General features: G+C 42.9%; 1 protein-coding gene across 1 annotated transcript in view; it reads right to left on the bottom strand.

Annotated features, from left to right (window-relative positions):
* Positions 1–24,799, bottom strand: part of LOC145414047 (uncharacterized) — a 98,554-nt gene extending 73,755 nt beyond the window's left edge. The window contains exons 1-3 of the mRNA XM_080283610.1: positions 24,656–24,799; positions 13,609–13,680; positions 10,875–10,970 (exon numbers count right to left, since the gene is read on the bottom strand). Coding sequence (XP_080139736.1) covers positions 10,875–10,970; positions 13,609–13,680; positions 24,656–24,799 — 312 coding nt within the window. The remainder of the gene's footprint in view (positions 1–10,874; positions 10,971–13,608; positions 13,681–24,655) is intronic.
* Between the last annotated feature and the right edge of the window lie 1,624 nt (positions 24,800–26,423).

Genomic DNA, 26,423 nt, shown 5'->3' with positions numbered 1-26,423 from the left:
CTCATAAAATCATTTTCCAAACATAACATACTCTAGTTAATTTACGCTACATTGAAAGTCAATTAAATCTTCGTCTTTTCACTCAGAATTCTAATTCCTCAACACTATGCACTGTTTTTTTTCACTGCACAACACTGTAAATTCCCGTGTGGTCTAGTGGAGAAGTTCTAGGCGTTTAATCACTGTCAGAGTCTGAGAGTAGCTCTTGCAGGTGACCTAGGGATGCGTCGCTGGGTCGTGGTGATGGCGTACCCACTGCAGACAACTCTGAATAGAGGCACAAACTCACGTCGAGTGGTGACTCCACCATGCCTGATGAGCTTGGCTGTGGCTCGGAGCATGAGGGCCTGTCTTGGGGAGGCAACGGAGTGGAGCCAGGGCCGGGCACAGCGGGGGTCACAGGCCTGAAAAAGCTGTCAATGATTGATTGACGCAAGGAACGACGATTTTGACGATTGATGATGCACTGCCTGAAAGCGCGCACTTCCTCCACAAGTCCCAAGGACCCCATCTCCCTGTCCCAGTCTGGGTGCTCCAGGTATTCCAGAACGAACTCTAGGTGTTCCCGGAGTGTGCTCAGCTTGGGGATGGCTGGAGTAGTGTCACGCTGAGAGGAGTCTGCATCATCGTCGCCGTCCTCGTCGGAATCTTCAAGCTGGGTACTGACACCTGCAACTGAAGATGTGATCTCGATATCAGACAATATCTGATACCCAGGATCGCCCTTGTTGTCATCCAACCACTCACGCACTTTGTCCACATCAACATCATCCCCATGCGCACATAGACGTGCATGGAAGTCATCCACGTCGAAACCTAAGAAATCGTGCTCCACATCCGTTCCGAGAAGAAGACAAGACCAACCATTTTCTCGAATCGACAGGGATTTCCTTCCAAGCACTGGCCCAGTTGTAGATGGCAGACTTGATGTTGTAGCGGCGAAGGTTTTCCAAAGTCCGCTGGCCTCGTGTGTCCCATCCCTCCCTGCGCTCGTCCTCGTCCTCAAGAACAACCATCACCTCGACCAAGAACTTCCTTCAGTACAGCCTCTTCGTTGCCACGATCACTCCTTGGTCCATTGGTTGGATGAAAGCAGTAGTATTAGGTGTCAGAAACATGCACCTAATGTGGCCATTCTCAGCCACCAAGTCCTTGTCGCACAGGTGAGCAGGTGCACTGTCGAGGAGAAGGAGGGCCTTTACCTGGTTGCGTGGGATTCTCAGTTTCTCCATCTGGTAATGGATGACCTCCTTGACGAAATGGCGGTGGAACCAGTCTTTGAAGATCTGGGCAGTGAACCATGCCTTCAAGGAATGGTACCAGACGACAGGAAGGACATCCATCACCCCACGAAGACACCAAGGCTGCTTTGCACGGCCAACAATAACGAGCTTGAGCCGGTGCATGCCGTTAGCATTGGCACAACACAAAGCAGATATCCATTGCTTGCAGAGCTTGCAGCCAGGTACACGCTTCTCCGTCTCCTCGGCTAGAGTGTTCGTAGGCAAAAAGCGATAGAATAAGCCAGTTTCGGTTATAGACTTGACCGAAAGTGTGGCCCTCCCTGTCGATCAAGCGCTTCACCTTGTGCCGAAACTCGTCTACTCCATCCTCTTTGGTGTCCTAAGCTTCGCCATGAGATTTACGGTTGGTAAGGCCATGTTGTAACTTGAACGCGAAGAGCCAACCTTTGGATGTCTTGAAGTCTAGGGCGTCGTGAAGCCTTGCGAACTTCTCAGCAGCAGCCTTCAGCTCCGTGCCACACACCAGCAGCACGTTGCTGTCAGTACTAAATCAACATGGAGTGGTCGACTTCTGCATACTTGGGAGTAAACATCACCTTCCTCGCCACATTGCGTTTGCTTTTCGATGAGAAGTCAGCCGTGTACTGCATGAGTTTGTCTCGGGATTTCTTGATATCAAACAAAGTAGATCGGGCCAGGTTGATTTCACGAAGGATGCGTGAGGAAGACCATCCCACATCCACCTTGTCCAATATCTCCCTCTTCTTCTCCAGAGTCAAAACCACTCTCTTCCTCTTCTCAGGCGGCAGGGCCATCATCACACACACGAAGAAGAGGCACGAGAGCAGCAGGAGAGCCTGCAGCAGGTAAAGCACCACCACAAACGCGAGCACGTGGGCGGCCATGACGACGAGTGTGCACACACAACGAGAGACGGGCGGTAAGTGTGGAGGATGCAGGGGCACTCTAGTGGACGTCGGCAGAATGAAGCACCAAAACACAGCTAACCCGTGCCGAGCAAGCCAATTTCAAATTACGGGCGGGAAAAAGTCGGATTTTTTTCGAATTTTTTGCAATTTTTGGCCAATTTTGGGAATTTTGGATCCCGGGACGAAAATGTCCGGTAATTGGGGATGTCCGGAATTTGAGCGTCCGGATATTACAGAGATTACTGTATATATATATACAGTGCTCGACAAAAGTATTGAGCGGTTATGTCAGAGCGCGCAATACTTTTGGCGAAAAAAGAATCACCCTTTTTTTGGACTAAAAATTGAGCCAGAAGTTTGGGCCACTAACATGACATCACGGCAGCCTGAGGCCTTATTGCGCGCTGGTTGGCTGGCGCCTCAGTTGCGTATGGGCTGCGTGAGAGAGAGGAACCCGGCCGCTCCTCCCTCTCTTCTTGCGCCATTTTTTACCTAGTGTCCCGCAGTATTTTGGTTTTCGCTACTTTATTATGGCCCCTACCTGTGAATTGTCGAGTGAAATCATATCACAGATCATTGCTCTAAAGGAGACAGGCCACCCCATGAAGGAAATTAGTGATTTGATTGGTGTGACTCGGTCGACAGTGCGGAGGTGGTGTGCCCATTACTGAGTGGAAATTAGTGGTGGCGTTCCTACAAAGAAACCGCGCTCTGGTAGGCCCAGGAAAACTTCCCCGAGGTCTGTTAATGTGTTAAAAAAACGTGCAATGGAGTCTAATCCGCGTGTAAGTGCAAGGAAAATCGAGGAGAGCAACCCGGAAGTGTTTGGCAAGGTTTCAGTGAGCGCAGTTTCTTGAAGAGTCTATGAACTTGTTACACAAGCCACAGGCCTGTGAGAAGGCCTCTTCTTACACGTAACCAGTGACTTCGTAGGCTTGCCTTTGCTAACAGGTACCTTAACTGGGGTGAGGACCAATGGTTGTCAGTGTTGTGGTCTGATGAGGCAACGTTTACCGTTACCTGTAATCGAGGAGCGCGCGTGTACCGGCGCAGAGGTAGTGACCCGCTTGACCCCCGTTACGTGGAGAGCACAGTTAAACACCCTGATTCACTAATGGTATGGGCTTGTTTCTCTGGGTAGGGTTTGGAGAAGCTTGTTGTGCTTCCCAAGAACTGCAGAGTGAATCAGAATGTTTACCTGGAGCTTCTTTGTGATCATTTACCTGAGTCCTTCGAGCTCACAGGTGCACGAGTGTTTCAGCAGGACGGTGCACCTGCTCATAAAGCCAAATCTGTCACCAACTGGCTTCATGACCGCGAGGTCTCCTTCATGAAAGACTGGCCCGGCAATAGCCCAGACCTCAACCCGATAGAAAACCTCTGGTACCTCGTAAAGAAGAATCTCCAAGGGAAGGACGTGAGCTCTCTGCCTAAGCTGGATGCAGCCATTCATGAGTCCTGGGCAAGTACTGTATATCACCCCAGCACCTGAGGAACCTCTCCCTTTCACTTCCATGACATCTCAGGTCCGTGAAGAAGCACAAAGGATACCCTACTAAGCATTAAAGGTAAATATAATGCATTATTTACATGTTTTTCCATAGTCAAAAGGTTTGTTTCATAGGAGGGACGCAGGGCGCTCAATACTTTTGTCGAGCACTGTGTATATATATATGTATATATACAGTATATATATGTAAATACAGTACATATATATATATATATATATATATATATATTTTTATGCGAGGAAGAAGGAACCAAAGGCCATGAGCCCGCAGTAACAGTTCCCTCCAAGAGAAAAACAAAATACAATAGAGAGCCAAATTCAAGATCCGATCATTTTGAGATGCCTGGACACACTGCGTTTGAAAGACCGGAGATCATAGGCAGCAGGAAATACAGATAGAGGGAGACAGTTCCAGAGCTGACCTGTTGCATAAGTGACAGACTGGGAGTAACGGTTAACTCTTGCATTAGAGAGTTGGACAGAAAAGGGATGAGAGTTTGCTGCCAGACGGGTGCTACGCGCCCGTCGTAGAGGTGGAGGAATGCAAGCAGACAGTTCAGAGGAGCAGTGAGCATTAAAGTAGCGATAGAAAAGAGATAAAGATGCAACAGTGCGGCGAAGAGACAGAGGTTGAAGGGAGTCAGTAAGAGGAGGAGAGTTAATGAGACGAAAAGCCTTTGACTCCACCCTATTGAGAAGAGCTGTATGTGGGGAGCCTCCCCACACATGAGAGTTGTACTCCAAACAGGGGCAGATAAAACCCCTGTATAGAGTCAACAATTGTGCAGGGGTAAAGAAAGAGCGGAGTCGGCTTAGCACACCCAATCTCTTGGAAGCAGATTTTACAAGAGATGTAATATGATCTTTCCAAGACAAGTCCCGAGTAAATGAAACCCCAAGCATGTTCAGGGATGATGCAGGATTAAGCTGAATATTATTAAACATTAGTGGGTATACCTGTGGAAGATTTTGTCGGGTTGATAGGTGTAAGAACTGAGTCTTAGATGCATTAAAGACAACCATATTATTTTTACCCCAGTCAGAGATACGAGCCAAGTCAGACATTAGGTGTGCCATAGCCTCATCCCTTGTTTCTTGAAGTAACTGTTGAGATGGGCGTTGTGGGAACCGAATGGAAAGGTGAAGGGTGGAGTCATCAGCGTATGAGTGGATAGGGTTAGATGTACAGCATAGAAGATCATTGATGAATAAAAGGAAGAGAGTTGGTGATAGGACAGAGCCCTGAGGAACACCAATGTTGATAGATCTAGGAGAAGAACGATGGCCGTCTACAACAGTGGCTATAGAACGACCAGAAAGGAAGCTAGCGATGAAGGCACAGATAGAAGGATAGAAACCGTAGGAGGGCAGTTTGGAAATTAAAGATTTATGCCAGACTCGATCGAAAGCCTTTGAGATGTCAAGTGCAATGGCAAAAGCTTTCACCAAAGTCCCGAAAGGAGGATGACCAGGAGTCTGAAAGGTAGGTGAGAAGATCGCCAGTGGAGCGTCCCTGATGGAACCCATACTGACGATCGGAAAGAAGGTTGTGATAGGAAAGATGCCTTAAAATTTTTCTATTAAGAATTGACTCGAAAACTTTTGAAATACAGGACGTTAACCCCTACACCGCGGGCTTGTTTACCAATGACTTGCGTGTGCCGCGGGGTTATTTGGGCTCCGACAGACTCTCAAAAAATATTTGCCAAAAATCAGTTATTAGTCCTAGAATAATAAAATTATATATGCTTATGGCACATACCTTCAGCTTTCTCCTGGAATGATTGTTGAGCCTTCGTCTGTTACCGTAGGACTTGTGGAGACCTCTGAAGTAGGGTAACGAAGTCTCCACTTTACACTTCCCGACAATCCGTAATATGATTACCACAGCCAGATAAAAACACTATAAACACTATTCTACAATTTTCAAGTAGTTTGGGATCCATACTCAAAAAAAAAAAACACTGTGAAAGCAATGGAAATTACGAGCGCGTCTGATCGTCGCATTGGCACTAGTTCGCTCTTGGTACTCTGTCATTTATTATTCATAAAACCCCTCACACTTTATATTTCTATTACTATATAACACTTATATATATCTACAGTCTTTATCCATAAGTTTCCTTCAGTAGTATTAGTTTATTGTCACTGTAGGGATTCAATTTCTTTTAGTAAAATACGTAACATTCACTTTCTCGTCCTGTATACTGGCATTGAGAGTGAATGTCACTTTCATCTTCACTCTCATAACTCATAGCATTCAGACATGCTAGAGTGAAACTTTCACTTTCATTACTCCTAGGGTATATACTCGTATTCTTATAATACTACTCATTTACATTTCTATTTACGTTCTCTATTTTATTTACGTTATTTACATTTCTATTTTATTTCCACTGTGTTGTGCACTGTCACTTGAAATAACTTATAAAACTATTTTCCATTGTTCACGTATATTTACATTCATTACTTTCACCTGCTGTTTACACATTATTTACACATTATTTACAATTCCACTTGCACTGTTTTACTCAATAGAAAGATCGTAGTCACTCTTTTATCAATTGTCAGCCCTTTACCTCTTTCCACACGAGGTTTAGTAGGGGGTAAAGGTCACAGGGCCATTTGCATGGGGGTGAAAAAAGGTCTTGAAGTCAGCAAGAAGAAACATACGTACTCTCGCTTCGGGAGATGAGAGTGAACTGAGGACCAGCGTGGAGGGCCTGGAGGCCTGCTAGGGGTTATTCAGAGTTACCAATATTACTTCTTGAAACAGCTAAGTCTAGCACTGATATGATTGGCAGGAAATCTAGACAATACATTATAAATTTGGTAGTTCCAGGTGAATGTAAATATCACTTAGGCTTCTCCCTTCCCTCCTTACATGTATATTTATTACGAAAATAGATTAGAGGCCTACTTAGGAGATATATAATCAGAGCTACCAATGTTAAATCTTGAAACAGCTTTGTGTAGCACTGATATTAGACAATACATTATAAATTAGGTAGTTCCAGGTGAATGTAAATATCACTTAGGCTTCTCCCTTCCCTCCTTACATGTATATTTATTACGAAAATAGATTATACGGCATATTTCAAGGGGAAAAAAACAGCGAAAATTAGCGAACGAGTGCACGTGAGGTGTTGTCAGGTGATAATTAGCCAATTCCAGGTGTATGGCACTCTCACTTACCTGATTTCTTTCTTGTATATATTATTTGGTATAAGAATACGACATAGGGCTTATTTCAATGGATGAAATCAGTGAAAAATTCCAGGGAAGATTTACTTAGCGTAGCATGGCCAGGCAGGCGAGAGGATAGGGTAATGGAGGGGGGGTAGGGAGGGGAGTCAAGAACGGGGAGAAATGGCTAAATTGTCAACAATGGATGGGAGTACAGATGAGATTAGGAGTGCTGACTAGTGTTGGACATTGTCAGTACTGATAGATGATACAAGCCCCCACTTGGAAGCCCGGGTGAATTCAAAATAACACAGAATCACAAAAGCGACGCCCCGCGGTATGATCCCTTGCTCCCAAGCGTCACGAAAGTGACGCCCCGCGGTTAAGGGGTTAAAGCAATTGGACGATAGTTGAAGGGTTGGGAGTGGTCACCCTTCTTTGGGACTGGCTGAATGAGAGCAAACTTCCAGCAAGAAGGAAAGGTACAAGTTGACAGACAAAGGCGAAAGAGTTTGCCTAGGCAGGGTGTAAGCACAGAAGCACAGTTCTTGAGAACAACAGGAGGGACCCCATCAGGCCCATATGCCTTGTTAGTACTGAGGCCAGTGATGGCAGAAAATACATCAACTGAAGAAATTTTAATGTCAGCCATGAGGAAGTCAGAGAGGGGAAGAGATGGAGGAACAGCACCGGAATCGTCTAAGGTGGAATTGGAGGAGAAAGTCTGTGCGAAGAGATCTGCTTTATCAGTAGAAGAAATAGCTACAGAACCATCAGAGTAGAAGGATGATGAGGTAAAGTTGTTAGAAAGATTTTTGGCAAGGTGCCAGAAGGAGCAGGAAGAATTCGAGTTGGAGAGTTGAGAGCATTTAGTATGGATGAAATTATTTTTAGTAGAGCGAAGAACAGACTTAGCACGATTCCGGGCAGAAACGTAAAGACGATGTGATTCAGGGGTGGGTTGGCTCCGGTACCTTTTGTAGGCCTTCTCCTTGTTGCGGACAGCATTAGAACAAGCGTGATTAAACCAAGGCTTTCTTGCATTAGTCAAAGGATATGAGAAAGGAATGTACACACACACACAGGGTGTTGCAGAAATACCTTTCAATAATCTCAGAACGAATAGATCTAACAATAATACATACACTATATTAAATGATAGTATGAAGGATTCTGCATAATTACCAAGATATTACACATTTTACTTTACATTAAATAAGTAAGCCTAGAGGATAAAAACGAGAAAACTTCCATCACCTCAATTATTTTATTTTGACATGGATTTTATGACATCAGGACTGTGTTTATGATAGGTGCTCGAAGTTTCTCCCTCTCTTGTTAATACAAACTTGGGCATGGCGCACAAGTGACTGGTGTACTTGTTCAAATACCCCTGGTGTGTTACCGACCTCCCTGCAACCATCTTGAACTCAGTGCCACAATGCCTCACGGTTGTTGATCCATGTTGCGTACACCCTGCTCTTCAGATGAACCCCAAAATAGAATTTAGGTCAGGTGATCTAGGTGGCCAGGCAACACACCCAATCCATTTGTCAGGGTATCAAATTTTGAAGTAGTCCTTCGTAGCACATGCGAAGTGAGCTGGAGCCCCATCACACATGAACCACATTTGATTATGGGTTCTGAGGGGCACATCCTCAAGCAATATGCATTGATCATCCTGAAGGAACCTGGTGTACTCATTGGGTGTCAGTCATTTAGGTAGCACAAAAGGTCTAGTTAAATGGTCACCAAGAATACCTGCCCAAACATTGATCGAAAATCCTTCCTAATGTCCCCTAGTTGTTATTGCATATGGATTTTCCACTGCCCAAGTGTGTGTGCTATGTACATTTATCATGCCGTCTCTTGTGAATGTACCCTCATCAGTAAACAATAACAGTGCAGTACAACCGTTGTTCACTCTCCGTTGACTAAGGAGCCATCGGCAGAACATCATTTGTGGGAGATAATCACGTTCACTCAATGCATGGATATTTTGGTGATGGTATGGGTGCAGGCCATTCCTGTGTACAATCCGCCATACAGCTGCATGATGAATACCAAATCTTGCACCAAGTCGACGAGTGCTTGTAGGAGGATCTTCTGCAATGACATCAGGAATATCCTCTTCTGCATCAAGTAGTTGCCCATCACGTGGCCTTGCTCTGTCTAATGGACGTGCGTTCAGTGTGCTGTTTTCCCGTAGTCATCATTCAACAAAGAGGAATGTAGGTCAAGATGGCAGCCTCCGGTTGGAATAACATTCTTCATACATCCTTACTGCTTTGGATGCATTTCCTCTTGCTGCACCTAAGGCAAGAAGCATGTCCGGGTATTTGGCGAATGTGTATGCTTCCATGTCTGGTACTACCTCTACACTGCTGGTATTTACCTGTGGTCTCCCCCCTCCTCACATAGGCTGCACTTAATGTATCTTTATCTGGTTTCAAAAACATGAAGCACCTTGATCTCCTGCTCCAGGTTCATTAGTCATCTTATTCAAGGTAGTGTAGGGCTCCAAATGTCATAAATCCATGTCAGAATAAATAACTGACGTGATGGTAGTTTTCTTGTTTTATCCCCTAGACTTACTTATTTAATGTAAAATGTCTGGTATCTCGGTAACTATGCAGACTCTCTCATACCATCATACAGTATAGTGCATTTATTATTGGCTGAAGAGTCACACTATCGTGATCATGAAATAGGATACAAAAAAACCCACACTGGCAGACGAAAAAAGATGTATTCCAAACAGTTTCGGCGACAGCTGTCGCCCTCTTCAGTGGATCTACAGACCAAGAGTGGTACATACAAATGCTGAGAAGCTACTTATATGCAGGGTTAGGACACGTTTTCCCAACCACACCTGATGTGACCTCACCTGACTCTCCCTCTACTCTGTCCACGACCCTTGTAATCCCTCACTCAGGTCGTGGACAGAGTAGAGGGAGAGTCAGGTGAGGTCACATCAGGTGTGGTTGGGAAAACGTGTCCTAACCCTGCATATAAGCAGCTTCTCAGCATTTGTATGTACCACTCTTGGTCTGTAGATCCACTGAAGAGGGCGACAGCTGTCGCCAAAACTGTTTGGAATACATCTTTTTTCGTCTGCCAGTGTGGGTTTTTTTGTATCGCATTTATTATTGTTAGATCTATTCATTCTGAGATTATTGAAAGGTATTTCTGCAACACCCTGTATATATGCAAATAAATTACTTGGTTACTGTATGTGATTCACAGATATGTTGATATCCACTAGGAAAAAGAACGATGAAAATGTCCCATCCGATTCTGTGTAATCACAGCTTCAGGGGACTGTCTAGCCCATTTCACTAGGCATATTTTTAATAGTTCTCTCACATTCTATTTCTCTTTCTGTATTTTAAAATCCTACTTCATCCCATCCTTAAACGGCAAGAAAGTTCAACAAGATGATGAAATAATCTTCAGACAAACATACATCTTCATTTAATCCTGCGTTGCCCCATGGGGAGCGTACAAGCCCAGGGCTAGGCAGGTTGGTCCTCATGTTTATGATGAGAGTGACTAACCTCACACATCCCTGAGTGGCATTATGTGAGCAATAAACCCCAACCACTCCTTTGATATAAACCTACACTGGCTTAATCCACTTGGAGCACCTTAATTAACCACTAAACCACCAGGCATCATAGTTTGGTTATATGGTTACCACCCAGTGTAGTAAATGGTTTCTTGGTGTACAGGAAACCCTTTGGCTTCTCACTCAATGTAGAGTCACCTGTAGATATAAGGAGAAGGAAAGAAAGACAGAAGAGGAAGGAAGGAAAGACGGAAGGAAGAGAGGAAACGGCAGTCACCTGAGAGCAGCGCTACATCGAAGTGGATGGTGAACGCCTCCACCTACCACTAATTATACACAAGCAGCTGCTATGGGATAACTATGATTATGATAAATTAATTGAATAATCTAAAATGTTTATGCTAAGAATATAACGTTATACATGCTACACTCTGAACCTTCAATATCCGAGCCTCATTGTAGAGATGTTGCACTGAGCTCTCTGAGTCCTGCTCATCATCCATGGCTCTTCCTGCAAAATCTGGGTCTCTCCTCTGGAAAAAGAAAAGAAAGGAAGAAAATCAAAATAGCACAAAATCATGTACACCCATAACCCAATTTCCGACAGTGCTGTGTACCAGTGGGAATGTTTGGTCTGCGAGTATGTCAAATATTTAAGCAACTTTCCCCATAAGATACTGAAGAAAAGCCAGAGATGCACTGCAGGCTGAAAACCAAACTCTCATATACCTTAATCGATCAACAGAGACTGTCACAGAAACACCATAGGCAATGTTATTAGCATCATAAACTGTACTATTGCTAAAGAATGGCACATCAAACATCACATGCAGGAAGGTGGGGTGGGTGGGACATGCTGTGTGAGATGTTTCACAGCAACAACTGACAGGCAGGCAGCTGGCAGTGTGCCAAGTGGGGGTGGGGGAGGGCAGGGGAATGGGGAGGGAGACATGCAGGGGTGGGGAGGGCAGGGGAATGGGGAGGGAGAAAAAGCAGGGGTGGGGGGGTGGGGGACTGGAGTGGTGGAGGGAGACAAGTGGGGGTAGGAGAGGATGGGGGGACAGGGAAGGAGACAAGAAAGCTAAACTGCCCTACTACCCCCTCCCCACCCAGTCTCACTCACTGACTCATTCTCTCACTCACTCTCACTGACTCACTCTCTCACCCTCACTGACTCACTCACTCACTCTCACTACGAAGTAACTCACTCTCACTCACTCTTCTAAAACACACACACACACACACACACACACACACACACACACACACACACACACACACACACACACACACCAGGCGTCAAGCAGAGTGGACGCACATCAACACACTCCGTACCTGGCCAAAACCTGGCCAGTGGTTATACCTAAATTAGTATCTTTATATGAGTCAAGCTCTGTACCAGGTTAGACTAAATGGTGTCCTAATACAAAAAGAAGTTAAAAGTAAGATCGTTGTTCAGATAGTAAAGAACACAAAGTAGCGCAAAAATGCGCAAGATCAGCTGATCAGTTGTTCAGTCTGCGACTCTGCCCAAGGGAATTTACTGTAAGTAGAATCTGTGCTCTTAGTACTGCATGATGGCCTACTTTAGTAAAGCAAATTTGGAAAAGAAAAGGGATAAAGGTAGAAAGCAGGATACTGATTTCTACCAAGAACTGGTTGAAATGGAGACTTACAATAAACTGGTGGAATGAGTAGGCAGATTAGACATGGCATCTCAGAAGGAAATGGATGAAACCCACATTCCCTTCAGACACACTTGTTTCAAACCTAGGGCGGGATGGAGTGTTCGGACTAGCAAATCGATGGCTGTTCGGACTGTGGGAATGTTCCCCCACTTCATTTGCTCAGTCTGGCAAATCGTTGGTTATTGATGCACCAGAAATCAGGGTATGGGTGCTAAACTGAAACTCTATACAATGGAGAATCTAAGAATACTTCATATTGCATACAAGTCAATCTCCTGCCCTTAAATGTCTGGGCTACAGTGAACTAGTCTCAGGTCCCTACACCCTGAAAGAAGTAACACTATATGTATAACACAGCACAACTAAATTACTGCAATATTATAAAATAAAGAAGAGCAAAATTAATTTTTCATTCTCATAACCTATTTCAAGAAGTCTTAATCCCATTATGGGTGGCTACACCAATCACCTCCAGATCATCCCCAAATCCCATGCCCCTCTCTCATATTTCTCCACTGCATCCCTCCATATTATTTCAAAGTGTAGACTGGTATGTACTATGGTTAACCCGCCACGTACCGGCTATTTTTAGCCCTCTGGGTCACCCCAGTGCCGGCCATTCTTTGACCTTTTTTTGGGGGGGCTAAAATGATAGATTTTGATGTGGAAACAAAGAATTTTGCCATTAAAATGCTCACCGAGGCTCAGAAATGAGTTTTATTTAGTCCTGCATACTCTTGTATAGCAGCTCTCTCACAGGTATAGCAGCTCTCTCACGCTCACCATGAACGTGAGAGAAAGCCTTGTACCATGTAAGGTATACCCAGGTATTTATGCTGGGAAGGTATAGCAATGTTCAGTACAATTTTCTGATCACTCATTACTTCAGCATCTATCAAAATTTGTGTCTTTCTCACTGTGAATGCATTATCTTACACTTACTTGAAGATAGGTACAACCTGACTTCATTAAGTACAGTCCTGGCACTTACAAGAAGGTATTTACAACCTGACTTGACTATATAGTCTTTACAATTACAAGAAAATATTTACAATTTACACTTACATGAAAATATTTACAAAAACTTCACTATGTACAGCACTAGGTGAGGCACACAGGCAGAGTGAGGCAGAGTGAACGTGTGGGGGGAAGCGAGTGAGTGTCTGGCCTTGACAGCCTGGGGGATGGTAGAGGAACAGTTACCTTACATGCCTGACAATTTTTACCCGCGAATCTTGAAAAATGCAGTCACAGTGAAGTTTTTCATTTTAGACCATTTTAAAACAGCACTGGCACTGGTCGCGGCATTATGTCACACCATTTTAAAACGGCATTGGCACGCGGCAGGTTAATGCAGCCAACACTAAGAACCTGCATGGGTAAATAACATACATGTGTATATATATATATATATATATATATATATAAAATCTTTCTGGTAACCAACATTTATAGTTATTCATCTTGAAGAGGTTGTACTCACATAACAGAGATGAGAATGAGTTATTAATTCGGGATTTGAAAGAGATCTTCTAGGTGCACTAGCAGTTTCCACCTGTAAAAGAAAATCAGTTTATCAGCAACTGCCTTCATCATTACAGCTCCTACTATGCAAACCATAAAAAACTATATATATATACTGTATACAGTATAAATATATATACCTGTATATATATATATATATATATATATATATATATATATATATATATATATATGTATGGAGCCTCTGTGGTACAGTGATAAAGTGTGCATTTTCGTACACTGAAGAACGAGGGTTCGCTCCCCGCCAGGGTAATGAACTTTGGGAGCGTTCTTCAGGCCACATACTGCATTGGCAGACACAAGGGGTGCTATGGTTGAACCAGTGTCGCATACTATAAAGTATGCTTGCACCCAGTCGGCTTGCACGGGCAGATTACACTTGGTTCACAGACTACACACACACATCCAAAGCCACTCCAACTCTACAGCTACACTTACAAGCACTTCTCACCCTACATACAATCTCTACTAGACAGCCTAAGCCACTTGGTAGACATACATTGGCTGTATCGTCCCGACTTCGGTCAGGACAGGCCAGTCCTGCAGTGGACACACAAACGGCTGATGAGATGAGATGAGATATATATACAGTATATATATATATATATATATATATATATATATATATATATATATATATATATATATATATATATAGATATATATATTTTTACAGTATATATATTTATATATATATATATACAGTATATATATATATATATATATATATATATATATACAGTATATTTTTTTGTGGAAAATATTTTCCCCCAGTGCAAGTATCTTGTGTCTGTGGTATCTGTTGCGCTCTTTACCTTTTAAAATAGTTGTCCCTGTTGAAAGCAGAGGAAAAACCAGAGAGCATTTATGACTAATTCAAGCATTTCTTTTAACCCAGAGATTACATTCTAGTTCCCGTTAATAATTCTTATTATCAATAAATTAAATGTTACTGCATTTAACCTTTGTGGAAAAATATATTGTAAATACTGTACATGTAAATACTCAGGAAGTTTCCCTCGTCATGACCACCTGTGTGGTAGGATGACATGGTATCCTGTTGGGAAAATGGAGAAAGGTCTAACAGACCTTGACATAAATAAAGTGAACATATGGCTTTAGTTTCATTTAAAACTAAGATTAACTTGTTAAGTTGGATTTTCATTGTAAATTTCATGAAGTAACTCTGTATTTAGGTAATTGCAATTAAACAATATTTGGTAACTCTGATTCCTATGAAGGGAGAGAGACTCACCATTTATCATTCTGTTCCTCAAGCTCGTTTGTGCCGCACATTGTAAAAGAAGCACCAAGGATGCTTGGAAAGGCCCAGGCAAACCGACTGAGAATTCAAGCCCATCGTCATCTGTTATTCTGACTCTAAATAACCTTTAAGATTTGGTCAAATCAGGGGGAATAGCTATGATATATGGAGATAAGGGTAAATGCAGATAAAACTAAAGTGATGATATCTAGGGTTGGTGGCGGTACTGTCAAAGACGAGGGAGAGTGGCCATGTGCAGTTTGCCACAAGGGCGTGGGAAGTAATTCCATCTTGTGCGGTGTGTGTGATAAATGGGTGCATAAGAGATGTAGTGGTATCAGAGGTAGACTGCGAGATAATGCTGATTTTATGTGTAAGGCGTGCCGGGGTGAGCAGGTGGAGATTGTCAGACGTGAAAGGATTGAACTTGCTGGTGAATCTCTTGAGTGTGTGGAAGAGTTTTGTTATTTGGGAGACATGTTGTGTGCTGGAGGTGGGGCTGGAGCTAGCTCTGTGGCTAGGGTGAGAAGTGGTTGGAAGAAGTTCAGGGAGCTCTTGCCTCTCCTGACATTGAGAGGGCATTCCCTACGTGCTAAGGGGTCTTTGTATGCAGCATGTGTTAGGAGTGTAATGCTGTATGGCAGTGAGACCTGGGCAGTGAAGGAGGAAGATATTCGCCGGCTCAGACGTACAGAAATGACAATGATTAGGTGGATGTGCAGTGCGTCCCTGTGTCCAAGGCCTGGAGGGGCTGGATTTACAATGGAAGAGTTGAGAGGTAGGATGGGACTAGAGTGTATTGGTGTTGTGATGAGGAGAGGTAGATTGAGGTGGTTTGGACATGTGGAGAGGATGGGGGATGATAATCGGGTGAGTAAGGCGAGAAGTGTTAATATTGGGGGTGGGGTTATAAGGGGTAGACCGAGAAAAACATGGGACGAGGTCATTAAGTATGACCTTAGGGTTAAGGGACTGAACAGGGAGGCTGCAATGGATCGTGCAGCGTGGAGAGCCGCCATTAGGTGACCAAGGCCGACACATGCAAGCATGTTGGAGCCTTTAAAAACGAAAACGAAAACGAGATAATTACTGATGAATTAGATTACAGTATTAATTATACCCTAATTTCCTAAGAGACTTCTGGTACTTTAATTTAATATTTGTTGTTGTTAGACTAACACTCATCAGAAAAGAGTAAAAAAATTCTGACAAACACACACACACACACACTATCTATCTATCTGTCTACAACCCGACGCCCTAATCCCGCAAAGGGTGGCCGCAGACAAAATGCCTCCAAGTCGCTCTGTCACCCACCATTTGACTACCCTCCCCCCAGCTCACTCCCCCCTCCCTTATATACCTTTCAACTCCATCCCTCCACCTCATCCTCGGTCTTCCCCTCCCTCTCCCTCCCTCCACCTCACCTACATACACCCTCTTAGTCAGTCTTTCATTCTCCATTCTCTCCACATGTCCAAACCACCTCAGTGTATTTCTCCTAATCTTCTCAACCACATCCACATCCATCCCACAACGTTCCTTCACTTCTTCATTCGTCAACCTGTCCCTCCATGTCACTCCACATGGTCCTCTCAAGTAACTCATTTCCACTGCTTTCACTTTTGACTTGTTCCCCTCTTGCAAGGTCCATGCCTCGCTTCCATACGTCAGGGTAGGGATCACAATACTCTCATGCAGTGACTTCTTAACTTCCATACTCACTTCCCTACTTCTCATCACTGCTTTCAGTGAACCAACGACCTTCCTTCCCTGCTGTACCCTTTCAAGTACTTCATCCCCCAAAGTTCCATCCTTACTCATCACACTACCCAAGTACTTGAATGCACTCACATTCTCCATATCCTCACCATATAACCTCACTGTACATCCTGTGACTTCATTCCTCTCAAATACCATAACTTTACTCTTGTTTACATTAACTTTCAGATTTCTCTTCCTACACACTGTCACAAATTCATCCACCAAACCTTGCAACTCCCATTCATCTTCACTCAACAATACTGTATCATCAGCAAACAGCAAGACCGGAATCTTCCAAATCTCACCCCATTCATTAGACCCACATCCACTGCCCTACCTTGCACCTCCTTTACAACCCCATCCATGCATATATTAAACAATCATGGAGACATCACACATACCTGTTTTAGTCCTACATTTAGATATAAGAACTCACTCAGCTCACCATCCACTCACACCGTAGCCCTAGCTCCTTTGTACATACTCTTCACAGCACTCAACAATTTCCCCTCCACTCCATATATTCCTAATACCTTCCACATACCTTGCCTATCTATTCTGTCATAAGCTTTCTCCAAGTCCATGAAGGCAGCATACACTTTCTTTCTCTTCTCTAGATACTTCTCCACTAAACAACTTAGAACAAATATCTGATCTACACACCCTTTTCCCTTCCTAAATCCCCCTTGTTCTTCTCCAGCTAGCTCCTCTGTTATATGCCTAACCCTATCAATGAATATCCTACCATATATTTTTCCAGTCACACTAAGAAGGCAAATACCCATGTGGTTACCACATACTTCCCTCTCCCCTTTTCCTTTGTATAAAAGAACAATTATACCTGATTTCCAGTCCTCCGGAACCCTTCCCTCTTCCCATGCCAATCTACACAACTTCCATATCCACTCCACAACAATCTCACCCCCATACCTCAGCATTTCACCACACACTCCATCAATTCCTGGGGCCTTTCCCATCTTGATCTTCTTCATTGCTTTCACTACTTCCGCCCTACTGATCTCTTCCTCCCTCCTCTCATCTCTTCTTCTCCCAGCCATTCCCCAAACACTTATACTCGCACTGCTCTCACTCTCTACATTAAAAAAATCCTCAAAGTGCTCCTTCCATCTCCTCAATTTCTCTCTCTTCTCCCCCAACAATCTATTATTCCTATCTTTCACTCCCCTACTATTTCCCCTTTCACACTGCCTTACTTTCTTTACTTCCTTCCAAAACAATTTCTTACTCTCCCTCCATTTCACACTCAGATTCCTCCCAAACTCTTCATCCACTTTCTTCTTACTCTCCTTCACCAGTCTCTTCACCTCCCTTCTCCTGCTCACATAAACGTCTCTCTTCTCTCTCTCATCTTCTCCCCTACCACTACTCGCTAACCATTCACTATATGCCTTCTTCTTTTGTTCCACAGCTCATTTCACCTCATCATTCCACCATGCTGTCCCTTGCACATCCCTGCATCTCCTTCTCACTCCACAAACCACCTCCCACGCTGCGCCTATCTCTTCCGTGAATATCTTACATACATCTTCCACCCCTTCCATCTGCTCTAACTCATACCTTCACAGTCTTTCTTCCACTATGCCCTTATACTCTGCCATTTTCTCACTATCTTGCAACTTCTCCACTCTTCTCACAGGAGATGTTTCCTCCTGTCTTCCCCTTTGTCTCTTCAACCATTTTCTTTGCAGCTTTACCTTGGCCATCACTAAGTGATGGTCCAAGATTCCATTCCTCCACCCTCTCCACACTCTTGCATCCAACACTTGTCTTCTCATTTGCTCATCCACACACACGTAGTCTATCATAGCCTTTCGTTCGACAATTTCACCATCCATCCTCCTCATTACTCTCCCTGTATAACAGTGGATCATCTTATGCCAAAAGTAGGTATTAGTTATTGCCAACTCCTTACCAGCACAGATGTCCACCAAAGCACTACCATTCCCATCTACTTCAGCTGGCACACCCCACTGACCAACCACTCCATCCACTCGTACATTCCCAACTTTGCCATTTATGTCTCCAATCAAAAACAAAGACACACACACAAACATATATACAGACAGATATATATAGATCGATAGATAGATAGATATAGATATGGATATATATACACACATATATATACAGTAAATCCTTGTTTTTTGCAGTGTGGGTGTTCCAACAAAACTGCGCAAAACGCGGAAAGTCGAATTCTGAAGTTAAGAATCAATGGGAAAAATAGAGGAAAATTTCGTTGGGACATATACAGTACTTACCCTATCAGAAAGTATTATAGCACCAAACACGCCCTACCCAATATTAAATGAAGAGTGTTTACTAGTGCTAAAACAGCATAACACAATAAACATGTACCTGAAAAGACATTAAAGCTGTTATAAAGAGCTGCAACACCAAAAATTCTTACCAGAAATAAAGTGAAGACTGGCTTGAGTGGCAGGTGAAGGTGTGTTGAGGGCAGATTGGCAAGTTACTAGGTGACATGGGCCTCTCTGGGGAAGCCCCATCACCTATGCCGAAGCCCTCGAAGTTGAACTCAGGCTCCAGCACCTCCACTTTCTCTCTGTCCACTTCTCCTTCATCCACCCCTGCTGGCATGTCCAAGTCTTACAGAATAGCAGCCACATTCTGTCTCTCATGAAAATATTGTGTGATCCGGGCCTGTCTCTGCTCCTTTATGTTTCTGTTGTGGACGGCCATCACTTGAGACTTCAGATCACTCAAGGTTGATAGGATGTTGGTAGCCTCAGGCATAGGCCTGGTGTATGGATCGAAGGTGGTTGCCATGTTGGTTATGGTGGACAGGGTGGTCGCAAGATGGCCGCCAACAAATGAGCATCGGTATGTGTCATTGGCTGCCAGCTGGGAGCACACCCAGGGAAATTGTGGGGAAATTCGCGAATTGTGAGACAACTCGGAAACTTTTTTCTTGCGCAAAAAACAAGGTGTCGAAGTAAAATGCATCCAAATACGAGGACTTACTGTGTATATATAGATAGATAGATAGATAGACAGATAGAGAGATAGATAGATAGATAGATAGATAGACAGATATACAGACAGAAAGATAGATAGATAGACAGATATACAGACAGAAAGATAGATAGATAGACGGATACTGTATATATATATATATATATATATATATATATATATATATATATACACAAACATACCCTGGTTTAACGATCTAATAGGTTAGGTAAAACCCCATCGTTAGGTGGGGTATCGTATATCGGGGTACTTTAAACATGTACAGTATTTCAATGTGGATTGTTTACCAGCCTTGGGTTTCCCTCCAAACTAAGTCCAAAACTCACCCAGATCAGCCCAAAAACAGGTTTAAGGGCAATCTAAATGGCCTAACAGCTGTCAAGGAAGCTAACCTAAGCCTAACACCTGTAAATAACTCACTGAAACCAACAAATCAAATCTGAATATCGTCAAATATACGTCTGGCAAAAACCAAGCTTAGTCATCTGTACCCCAAAATGAGAATGTTCACCCCACCTATGGCTAAAACACATTAATCTAAGTCTAAAAACAGTTCATAAATCAACTTAAACACACAATTTTTTCTAAAATATCATCGAAATCAGCAAGAAAAATCAAAACCCATCGTTAAACCGGGGTTTGGCCATCATTAGGCGGGGTATGGTGCAATTTCTACCCTCATCGTTAAGGTAAGGTATCGCATCTAGAGGTATCATATATCGAAGTATTACTGTATACACAAATATATATATATACATATATCTATATCTATATCTATCTATCTATCTATATATACTGGTATTTAAACATATATATATATATATATATATATATATGTATATATATAAAGAGAGAGAGTAATCCTTCTACTATCCGATGTAATAGAACCAAAGGCATGTCCAGAAAGTGGTCCCGTCCGGAAAGTGGGCCTCTGACTACTGGACTGGTACTAATGACCCTAACCCACCCTAACTTTGAAAGCCACCTAAATAACTCCCTACTGGACATGCATAGCACTTACTTAAACCTATTTAAGACCCTATTCACACCAATAATGGACATAAAGCATGAATAAATGAAATGGAACCAAAGAATGAGGAATTAGAAGTGACTGTGCCTCAGCCAGGGTACTTACAGTACAGCACTTCTGTGGCCACCTTCTTAAGGCTTTGGCAGTGGTGAAAATGCTCTTGAAGCACATAGGCCTACAATAATCCAGTGTTGTGCTGCACTTACAATAATTCATTGCACTGTGAGTTATAATTGTTTAACACAGCACATTGTTAACTGCAACATGCCAGTTTCAACTGCCAGTTTCAACCTCCAGTTTGCACTCCACAGTTAATCCTCAGCACTCTAAATTCTAATTTCTTAACACTGCACAACACTATAAATTCCCTTGTGGTCTACTGGCGAGGTATTGCAGTTTATTCACTGTTTATTCACAAAAAAAAAAAAAAAAAGAGCACGTGTGGCATCCGCTGTGATAAGCATCCACTCACAATCGAAGTTAAGCAGTAACTGTTGATGACGGGGAAACAGAGTTGCCAGATCGCAACAGCCACATTACCAAACTTCTCAGTTTTCATTACCAAATTTAACTTTTCATTACTAAATTCGTAAAGCTAGCATTTATTCTTCACTAATTATATATTCAAGTGGAAATACATGTAATCACTCTTCTTATAATTAACAGCATGTTGATTATTTTCACGCTATGCAGGCTAGCAAATTAATCAGAGAGAGTAGACAATCCACCATCTCCATCCTGTGTATCCTCATACATGTGAAAAATCCATTTGGTAATGCATTATCCTGATTCATTACCAAATGAATTTTTCATTACCAAATTGGCCCACATTTGGTAATGAAAAATACCAAATGGCAACCCTGACAGGGGAGGGAGGAGGGGGGAGGAAGGAAGGGATGAAGGGTCCGTGGTGTAACAGCTGGTCTGTGCCACACGGCAATTTCAAATTACGGGTGGGAAAGAATTCAGATTTGGGGGGGATTTTTTTTTCTTTTTTTTTGGCCATTTTTGGGTTCCGAAGGTCCAGGCCTACAATGTCCAGTAAGTGGGATGTCTGGAAAGTGGGTGTCCGGAAAGCATGGGGATTACCGTACAGTAATGTCTCGATACACGATACCCCTAGATGCGATACCCTGGCTTAACGACGGGGGTAGAAATTGCACCATACCCCTCCTAACGATGGCCAAACCCCGGTTTAATGATGGGTTTTTATTTTCTTACTGATTTTGATCATATTTTAGACTAAAATTGTGTGTTTAGGTCGATTTATAAACAGTTTTTAGACTTCCAATAATGTGTTTTCGCTACAGGTAGGGTGAACATTGTCATTTTGGGGTACAGTTTACTAAGCTTGATTTTTTCCAGACTTATATTTGATGATATTCAGATTATATTTGTTGGTTTAGGTGAGTTATTTATAGGTGTTAGGCCTAGGTTAGCTTCCTTGACAGCTTTTAGGCCATTTTGATTGCCTTTAAACCTGTTTTTGGGCTCATCTGGGTGGGTTTTGTTTGGACTTGGTTTTGGGGGAAACCCAAGGCTAGTAAATGGTCCACATTGAAATACATGTTAAAAGTACCCCGATATATGATACCCCGCCTAACGATGGGGTTTACCTAACCAATTAGATCACTAAACCGGGGTATATATATATATATATATATATACACACAGTATATACAGTATATAAAATTTTTTTGTTTATAAAGGCTCCAACATGCTTGCATGTGTTGAACTTGGTTACCTAATGGTGGCTCTCTAGGCTGCCCGATCTCCTGCAGCCTCTCTATTCAGTCCCTCATCTCTGAGGTCAAGCTCTATGACATCGTCCCATGTTTTTTTCTATCTGCCTCTCGCAACCCCACCCCCAACATTCACATTTCTCACTTTCTGTAACCAACTGTCATCCCCTATCCTCTCCACATGCTCAAACCATCTCAATCTACCCCTTCTCATCATAACACCAATACACTCCAGTTCCATTCTTCCTCTCAACTCTTCTATCATAAACCTAGTCCCCCTAGGCCTTGCATTCAAGGATGTACTACACATCCACCTAATCACTGAAATTTCTGTACATTTGAGCCTAGGAATATCCTCTTCCCTTACTGCCAAAGTCTTAGTACCAAACAGCATTATACTCCTAACACATGGTGCATACAAAGATCCCTTAGCATGGAGGGAGAACCCTCTCAATGTCAGGATAGGAAACAGCTTCTAGAACTTCTTCCAACCACTTCTCACTCTAGCTACGGAGCTAGCTCTAGCATCACCTCCAGCCTGTAACATGTCTCCCAGGTAACAAAATTCTTCCACACACTCAAGGAACTCACCAGCAAGAACAATTCTTTCAAGCCTGACAATCTCTATATTCTCTCCCCGACACACTGCACACATGAAATCAGTATTATCATGCAGCTCACCACACCTGTTATGCCGCCACTCATCACAAACACTGCAAAAGATAGAATTACTTTCCATGCCCCTGGCAAACTGCACATGACCATTCTTTTTTTTCTTTGACAGCACCGCCACCAACCGCAGATACCATCACCTTTGTGTTATATGCATTTAGTCTCAGGCCCTTGTACCCTGTACCATCTCTTCATTTCCTAAATCTTTTCTCCCTAGGCAATGCTTTGTATGAGTAACTTTATTCAGTAATAGTTGGTATGTGGTGGTGACTTGATGTTGTGCTGCCAACTTCTTCCTTAGGTGACTACAATATGTGACAAATCTAATGGTTTCCTGTAACACGGGAAACCATTTACAATGAGGAGTGGTAACCATATAACCAATAATTGGCCAATGTGGAACCCACTATGGTGCTCCTGTTACGTGGGTGGAGGGTCACAAATGCAGCATCCATCCAGGAGCAAAATCTCTTCACTATGGTAAGGCACTCTCCACCACAAGGGAGCATTAGTTCACTGCACCAGATGGCCCTGCAGAGGCAACTGCCTCCCTGAGGTTGATAGGTCTGCATGGCCAGACAGAACAGGGTTGATCTACAGTACTTTGACTACATAATACTAAACTTTTGTGTATTTTCTCTCTTGGCATTGTAGATTATTTTCTTTGTGTGCTTACCATCCATTCACTCGATGTAGTGCTGCTTTGGATGTTTGCCCTCTCCTCTCTTCCTTTCCTTCCTCTTCTGTCTTTCTTTTCTTCATTCTATCCTCTTCCTTCTGCCTACAGGTGACTTTACATTCCCTCTTCTGTCTTTCTTTCCTTCACTCTTTCATCTTCCCGATGCCTATGAGTAACTCTACACTAAGTGACAAGCCAAATGGTTTCCTGTACACCAAGAAACCATTTACTATGCTTGGTGGTAACCATAAAACCAGATTATGGTGCCTGGTGGTGTACTGGGTAATTAAGGCGATCCAATCGGATTGAGCCTGTGTAGACTTACATCCTTGGGGTGGTTGGGGTTTACTGCTCACATAATGCCACTCAGGGATGAGTGGGGCTAGTCACTCTCATCTTAAATGTCAGGACCAACTTGCCTAGTCCCAGGCTCCTACACTCCTCATGGAGCAGCATAGGACTGGATGATGGATGGATGGACGTGAACTTTAACAGGTTACTATACTACCACTTTCTTACAACAATTTTGGTCCAGTGCTTAACATAATCACCTCTTCATATGAGTGTGGCTTAAGTCTGGGGTTTTAAATTTAACCTGTGCAGACATTTAAATGCTGATGGTAACATATCCTTTCATATGCAAAAATATGATTGTATCCTGTTAGTTCATACTGACAAACTGGATGTTGAAATGACTGACTATACTGAAAGGCTTTTGAAAGGTGCTCTGGAGGATTTTAGGAAGAATATATCTTACGGCTGATGGCTCTGGAGGGTTATGAAAAGTTGACAGGGTAAGTGGAGAACTCCTTTTCCTACCCCAAAAGGTTTGGTGGTGCGGCAGGGTGGGGGAACCCAAGGGCGAGGATGAATATGGGCAGGGCAGGAGCAGAGTCTGGGGTCTGGGCTGCGGAGGGATTTCAGGAACTTTTGGTAACGCTGTAAATCCCGGTCTCTCATCATCTGAAAAATGGGAATTTCCTTCATGATACTATATTTCAATGCAGGAACTAATGATTATACAATCAGGCATAAATACAAGAATCTGCATTATGCGTTGTTCTGAACCGGTGAAATTTCTGAAGGATAATTGTTATCTAATATTATACCTTTTTTCCTTGGGGGAAGGGGCAAAATTATAATTTACTTCTACCATTGTATCACTTCTACATTAAACAACATACAGTACTTTCAAATGCAACTTCTTTATAAACAAGCATTTTGTGGCCCTAACGAACCACTCAAAACTTGTTCAAATCAAAGCCATTTCTGGATCACACTTTGCTTGATGCTAATTATTTTTGCTTCAATGCAAGATGTAAGTGCTTCAAGGCCCAATACTTTGCCCCTTCAATCAATGGGAACACTTAGGGGTCAAAGCACCCCTTTAGGAACTTTCAGTCTACACGAAATTGAAATGGGACCATCTATGACCCAGTTGCAACCATCCTGACAAGTTTCATCAAATCCTTTTTCCAGTTTCAGCTGTGCCCCACCCCACCATACACACACACATACCAGGATCATACTGTAATATATAGGATGGAATCATGGACTGAGAAGTGTGAGAGGCACTACAAAACCCATCAGGTTACAATCTGCACATTCTTATGGTACCTAACACTGGCATTCATACATGACTCATCCTGGGTATTCAAATAAGAATACTTAAGGTCATTCTTATAGGACTTATTCTCTGCATTCATATGAGACCTTGCCTGGGCATTGCTGCAGGCCCCAACATAGACAATGAAGGGAAATCACTTTAACCTTTCATAACTGAGTCAATCCACCCTAAGCATTCTTAACAGACATGACCAGGGCATCCTCACATGACCAACATGGGCATACTCTCCACACCTCACACAGCCTTCCATAACTAAGTTAACCTGACCCAAACCTATAAAATCTTATGACCTAATTAACAGACATGACCAGGGCATCCTCACATGACCAACATGGGCATACTCTCCACACCTCACACAGCCTTCCATAACTAAGTTAACCTGACCCAAACCTATAAAATCTTATGACCTAACCTGATTCTCCGAACTGAGTTTAAGGGGTAACTGTCCTTAACCTGAAGGCTCTGCTATGTGCTTTGCTTAATGTAATTTTCATTTATAAGTGTTACTAGATATTTTTTTCCATGCTAGACTGCACTCAAATTATTGATGCAGACCAAGTTTCCTTGTATGAAGTATCATAATTTTTGGTTAATTTTTAGTTTTGGGAAACATGCACTTTTGAACTGGAAAAAGAATCTCTTCAAGTCTTTTGTGTGTGTTTTGAATTACTGTAACCACCATTTGTTTGGTTTGAAATCTCATTTCTTGACAATAACATCCCCTTCCCCACCTCAACCATTTTTTTTTTTTTTTACCCTGGAAAAAATATAATTCCAACTTAACCTAACTTAGACTTAGACTGTGTATTCTTACTACCATTGACCAACAGCTCACTGACTATCTGAGACACAGGGTTGCCATTTTCGAAGTATAGTACTGTAATCTAAATCCATCTGTGACTCTCATCAACACATTACTCCACGTTGTCATGGGTTGTCAGATCAGCCCAAGCAAACTCT

This window comes from Coenobita brevimanus, chromosome 98 (genome assembly GCF_032717465.1).
Source record: "Coenobita brevimanus isolate Jiangsu-jjx chromosome 98, ASM3271746v2, whole genome shotgun sequence".
Classification (NCBI taxonomy): Eukaryota; Metazoa; Arthropoda; class Malacostraca; order Decapoda; family Coenobitidae; genus Coenobita; species Coenobita brevimanus.
Note: the sequence above shows the minus strand (reverse complement) of the source record. Positions and strands in the feature narration are given on the sequence as shown.